Source organism: Pelodiscus sinensis, chromosome 4 (genome assembly GCF_052426305.1).
Source record: "Pelodiscus sinensis isolate ZL-2025 chromosome 4, ASM5242630v1, whole genome shotgun sequence".
In the NCBI taxonomy this organism is placed as follows: domain Eukaryota; kingdom Metazoa; phylum Chordata; order Testudines; family Trionychidae; genus Pelodiscus; species Pelodiscus sinensis.
In genome coordinates, this window is record NC_143055.1 from 94,819,582 (window position 1) to 94,825,581 (window position 6,000).

General features: G+C 48.3%; 1 protein-coding gene across 2 annotated transcripts in view; it reads right to left on the minus strand.

Moving 5' to 3' along the window:
- Positions 1–4,649, minus strand: part of LOC102459659 (uncharacterized) — a 32,045-nt gene extending 27,396 nt beyond the window's left edge. Inside the window, exon 1 of one of the 2 annotated variants that reach the window (XM_006131775.5) lies at positions 4,462–4,646. In XM_006131775.5, the coding sequence (XP_006131837.3) occupies positions 4,462–4,507 (46 nt within the window). In that variant the 5' untranslated portion in view covers positions 4,508–4,646. Of the gene's footprint in view, positions 1–4,461 lie in introns of both variants that reach the window. The other variant, XM_075929887.2, reaches the window with a different exon arrangement.
- Positions 4,650–6,000: the final 1,351 nt, after the last annotated feature.

Below are 6,000 nucleotides of genomic sequence, written 5' to 3' on the forward strand. Positions count from 1 at the left end.
ATGTAGGCATACCGCACTTACAAATGAAGCCCGGGATTTGAATTTCCCGGGCTTCATTTGCATGAAGCTGGCTGGCGCCATTTTTAAATGCCGGCAGTTCGAACCCCATGCCGCGCGGCTACACGCGGCACGGAGTAGCTAGTTGGGATTAGGCTTCCTAATCCGAACTAGCTGTACTCCTCATTCCACGAGAAGTACAGCTAGTTCGGATTAGGAAGCCTAATCCGAACTAGCTACTCCGTGCCGCGCATAGCCACGCGGCACGGGGTTCGAACTGCCGGCATTTAAAAATGGCGCCGGCCGGCTTCATGCAAATGAAGCCCGGGAAATTCAAATCCCGGGCTTCATTTGCAAGTGCGGTATGCCTACATTACCCTCCTAGTTCGAATTAGGAGGGTAGTGTAGACATACCCTAAATGGCTGCCAGTTCCACAGTTGTGGGCACCCATGTCCCAGCCACAAGCCCCCCAAGAGCTCACTGCCCCTCCCAGGGAGCATGTACAGGGCTCCCAGGAGCCTGCCATGGGCAGGAAAAGGCGTGCACCATCCTGGTCTAGAGCAGAGATCCTGGCTGTCTTTGAGGTGTGTGACAAGGAGGAGACCCTCCAGAATCTCCACTCCAGATGGTGCAATGCCAACATATATGGCCAGATGGCCAACAGCCTGGCCACGAAGGGCTACCAGCACAGTCTGGAGAGGTGCGGAGCAAAGTGAAGGCGCTCCAGCAGGGCTAGGCCAGAGAGCACAGCTCTTGCTCTGGGGCAGGATCCCACTCCTGCCCCTATTATGAAAAATTTCACTGCATCCTGGGGGGCATTGAAGCCCCTTCCCCGTTCCTGGTCATGAACTCAGGGCTGGAGATGCCCATCGTTGCCCGGCCGGGGGTCCCAGCCCAGGAGGAGGAGAAGGAGAAGCTGGAGGAGCAGGAGGAGACAGTCAGCACTATGACAACGCTCACATTGGAGCCGGTACCCCAGGGGCTGCATGTCTGCCAGGCATTCTCCAAGGCCAGGGAGAGATCAGCAGGTGAGCGCTCTTAGTTTTTCACAAACACAGGATGGGGGGGGGGAGTGGGCACTGAGGGGCTGGGGTGCGATTGTTGCTCACCCTTCTCAGCCTGGCCCTTGTGCTGCAGTCCATGCATGTGGATGCATGTGCAGCGCCGGTTTGCACCATGCAGCCCCTGGAGGCCACCCCAAAGCATCCCTGGGCTCCTGCTCACAGGCTCTGGGGAGGCCAGACACACTTCTGACTAGCTGGAAGGAGGCTGGGGACAAGGGCACACGGACGCCCACACACAGACTCTGGAGTGCTGCACACGGCACACGGGCAGGCCTGCACGCTCAAGGTACCACCCACTCCTGGGGACAGTGCTGCCAGGTGCAGGTGTGTGTTCGGCCCCAATGGGAGCCCAGGCTACTCGAGGCCCTTCTCCCGAGCATGGGATCCCAGTGTGGCTGGACACTTGCTTTGCCTGCCTGTCCATGGGATGAGGGATGGAAGGGCAGGAAGCATGGGCCCTGGGGACTTCTGGTCCCTTGTGATGCAAGGGCCTCTGTGCAGGCCACACATGGCCTTGCTCCCGGGACATCATCATCCTCTGGCCCAAGGACTGTTCCTGTCAGCTCATTGATGAGGGCAAGGCCTCTGGGAAAGTGTCTCCAGGAGCGACTGGCCACCTCTCTTTATTCTCCCCAGCTAGACCAGCCATGACTGTGGGCCAATTACCACCAGGTGAACCAGCCGCCTGACCCTGGGGGAGCCACAGAGGGTCCAGGAGGACCTAATGAGGGAGCACATGTCTGTCCTCCGGGACATGCAGCAGATGCTCTCCAGAAGGTCCGTGATGATGCACAATTTTGGGCCCAGATGTGGACCAAGCTGGTGCAGCAGGGCCATAACATTTGTGCCACCTCTGGGAGATGATGGCCTACCCAGCTCCTGTTCTTGCCCCCCCTCCCATGCCTGAAGCTGCCCCCCTCCCATGCCTGCCCCTGCTCCCCTTGCCATGTCAGCCCCTGACCCCCCTGCCATGCATGATCCACTCCACCCCCCACTCTCTTTGGCCCTCCACATCCTGAGGTCACTGAGGTCTCTGAACCCGAGGTGGAACTTCCAGCTGCACCATGCACCACTCAGCCCCACGTCTGAGCTTCTGCTCCAAGGTTCTCAGCCCCCCCTCCTCCTCAGTTACTTTTATTAAAAAAAATACAAAGTTTTTTTAAAAAACACAAAACTGATCTTTTATTGGGTCTCCAGGGAAAGGGGGAGAGAGGGGTTTCTCTGGGGAAGGCATAGAGAGGCAAAGCACAGGCCCCTAGTGGGGAGGCCCAGGGGAGAGTTACTGGGGTCCTTCAGAGAAACTCTCCCTCAGTGCCTCCTGGATGTGCACCCCCACCTGATGGTCCTGCCAGATGGCAGCTGTGCATTGTCTACATGGTGCCAAATATCAGGAAAACCTCTTCCTCAAAAAAAATCAGATGAAGATATGCAAATGAGAGCACAATTTGCATATCTGCGTCCGAAAAAAACCAGCAATGTAGCCATAGCACCAGTTGTCAATCGTGTTGCTGTTTTTGAACATGGATTCTGAGACAAAACCCAGATTGAACCCAAGTGTCCCCATCTGCAATTCAATTATATTTGCAGCTTCTAGAAGAGCCATGTTTCCTGTGGAAATCCGTTCTAATGAATCTAACAACCAAATGCTCAAGAAACATGCAGAAGCATTGCAGAAATTTATTTATGGACAATCACGTCACGGAGCGTACCAGAAAGAATTACGGTGGAAGAGAGAATATAGTGCCCTTCTTAAAGCAGAAGATTCATTAACTTAATATAGGATGTGGGTGAAATTCCTCCTGTGCAAAGGGCTGGCAGCACAAGGTCTCAAAAGGCATATGTAGGACCTCAATAACACATAGGTCTCATGTTGACCCTATGCACAATATGCTGCTCTTGCTGTATGAGGCTAGAACAGAAAGCAGTGACCATTCCCCTTACTAAAAATATGCCATTCTTAGATCATAACATTTTTAGAGTGGGCATCGTGTCTATGTATGTATATTATAGAATCTATAATAGCAAGGACCAAGCCAGATAAGCACCTCCAGGGGCTATTATAAAATAGATTATTATAACATAGATATTAAATAAGAAGACCCTTCAGAAAACAAACCAGAACATCATTTAGCTGCAAAGGTTTTTAGTGTCAACATTTAATAGTTAAAGTTACAGCACTGTTTACAGCTATTCTCTGTAAGCCCCTGGCCTCTTGTTACAGAATTGGGAAAGTGAATGAGGCAGGAAATTACTAGACAAGAAAAGATGGTCTTCTAGCTAAAGGCCACCCTGGAGAATTTGATTCTATCCCTGTCTTGCTATTTGATACTGGAGAAGTGATTTAAACTAATTTTTTCACAGGTGGTTCTCATTTTCTGGGTGCCCAGTATGATTCATGGGGTCTGATTTGCAGAAGTGCTGAGCACCCATAACTACAGCTGAAGTCAGCAGGACCGTGCTTAGAAGGTATAATCCTGTGATGCTAAGTACTATGTAAAATCAGGTCCTAAGTATCACAAGCTAGGAACCCAAAGTTAGTGGATACCTTAAAATTTTGGCCTTACTCGCTCAGTTCCCCAGGTGTAAAGTGGGGCTATTAATCTGACAGGGGTGCTATGGAAATAAATTAATTCATGTTTGTCAAGTACCAATACTATAATTAAGAAAAGCACAGTCAATATATTGCCCTATTTGAGATATCACATAACAGCTGTGGATCTCTAGATTCACTCTAAATAATGGCTTAATGTGCTTGCTACATTAAATCTTAATATTTACTTTTGACACATAGAAGTGAAAATAAAATGTTTAAAGTTGGAAAAAGATGTTGGTGCTTGGCCCTCTTGTGCCTTCAATGGATTTCTTCTGAAATAACTTGACCATATTTTTTGTTTAAGATTAGTAATTATAGAGATATCATTTACATTAAATTTGCAAAATATCTGTATGATTTGCCACGCCATTACACAGGTTCCTAACTCAATTAATTCATATGCCAGGGAGTGAGGGGAAAGTTTACAGTCTGCTGTATTCCTCACTCTGGATAAGGAGCGCAGCGGGCAGACGAACCTGAACTTACCCCAGCTGGGGGAAATGCACCCCTCCCCTGGCTGTGGGGGCAGGGGCTGGAGCTGCAGCAGCTATGGAGAGGCATTTCTCAGCTGGCCCCAACCTGCTGCAGTGAGACAGGGCTGGGGTAGTCCCCTTTCCCGGGGCAGCCTGCATTCTGAACCCCTCATCTCACACCCACCCCAGAACAGTGATTTAAATGAAGTAAATACATTTTCATTTTATTTTCCAAAACAACAAAAATTATTTGAGTTAGGGACCTGTGCAACACTGGCTAAATCTTCTAGTAGTTTATAACTGACAAGAAAAAGAACAAAATCATTCACTCACCCGATAGTAAAAGAATAAAAGGAGGCATAATTTTGCACATCTTCATTTCTTCTGAATTTCTAACCAGAGGAAAATACCCTGAAACACAAACCAAAAACTCCGTTCCTGCAAACCTGCAAGCTATGTATGGCCCTCAGGCAACAGACTAACTCTCATTATCTCTCTGCCCCTCTGGCTTGCCTGAAGTTGTAATCAGCCAATAAGAAGCAGCAGAAATAAAAAAAAAATGGTCTGATAAAAATGGCTCAAACATTGTATAGGACGTAGAACTTTAAGAATGATCAGAAATCAATTTCATACAATGAATTTCAAAGTGAATTGTGCAGAGCCTAAGAAAGCTATAAAAGTAGCTGATATTTCTAATCTAACTCCCTAACACCTTCTATGGGTAGGTGTGGGGTGTCTGCCAAAATTGTGGCCGAGTTGTCCAGCTGGGCTGATTGAAAGACAGGGGCTCAGTCTGGGTTAGAATACAGCCGGTGCAGTGTCTTCAAATAAAAAACTCAGGCCATAAAGCAAACCCTTCCATTGAGATGTGTTCATGAGCTGTCAAGCCAACAAAAATGTTTGGAATTACATTTTCAAAAAAATTCAAACATGCATGTGCCCTCATTTCCCCCAAAACAGGGCTCTCTAGGGGCAAGGACATCCCATGCAGAACAAATGGGAAGAATCTAAATGTGTGAAAAACAGGAATTGCCCCTTCTACAAATTGTATCTGCAGAAACTAATGACAAGCCCAAAGACAAGGCAGTAAGTCTAGCCCAGCTATATGCTGCACGCACAGAATGCCATTTGATTTGGAGCACATATTTGGGGGTGCAGACAATTCAGAGAATATGAAATTTGGTCACTAGTACACTTGGTCTGGCTTGCTTCTGAATTTGAGCTCACATGCACTCCCAGTCATTTCCAGGTAGGTGAAGGTGGGAGTTTACAGTGCAAAAGAAATCTCAGCACCTCAGATGTAGATTCTGCTGTCTTCGTGCACAGCTGCATGACTGTTTGTGTGGGAATTTGATCCCTGTACTCAAGGGCTATAGCGTATCATGCATGATCCAGGACACTTCTGTTGAAGGGTCATCTCCAGTGTTCCCTCTAAGCTGCACAACTTCACAGGTGATGAATCAGGTCTGCCCAGTCAGTCAGCTCCATGCAAGGAGCCCTGAGCCTCTGACTGGGCAGGGCTGATTCATCAGCTGTGCTGCCCCGCAGCTTAGAGGGAACGCTGGTCATCTTACCATCAGTGGCCTCCACTAAATATACAGAGCCTATAAAGATAACGAGGCTCTGCTGCACAATGGGAAGTGTGTTGGACTTCTAAGACCCCTGGAAAAGACAATCCCACTTCAAAGCATATCTCCTTTAAGAATAGCTACAACTTATAAATATCACCTGATTAAAATGGGAATAGGGGAGTCAATTGCCTGAAGCACGTGACTACCACCTAAAGATTAAAGAAGAAGTGTTCTGAACTCCGTCAATGAAAAGCTGGAGCCAGAGGAAAGACCTACTTCTGGTAAGATTGGAACAAGGCTG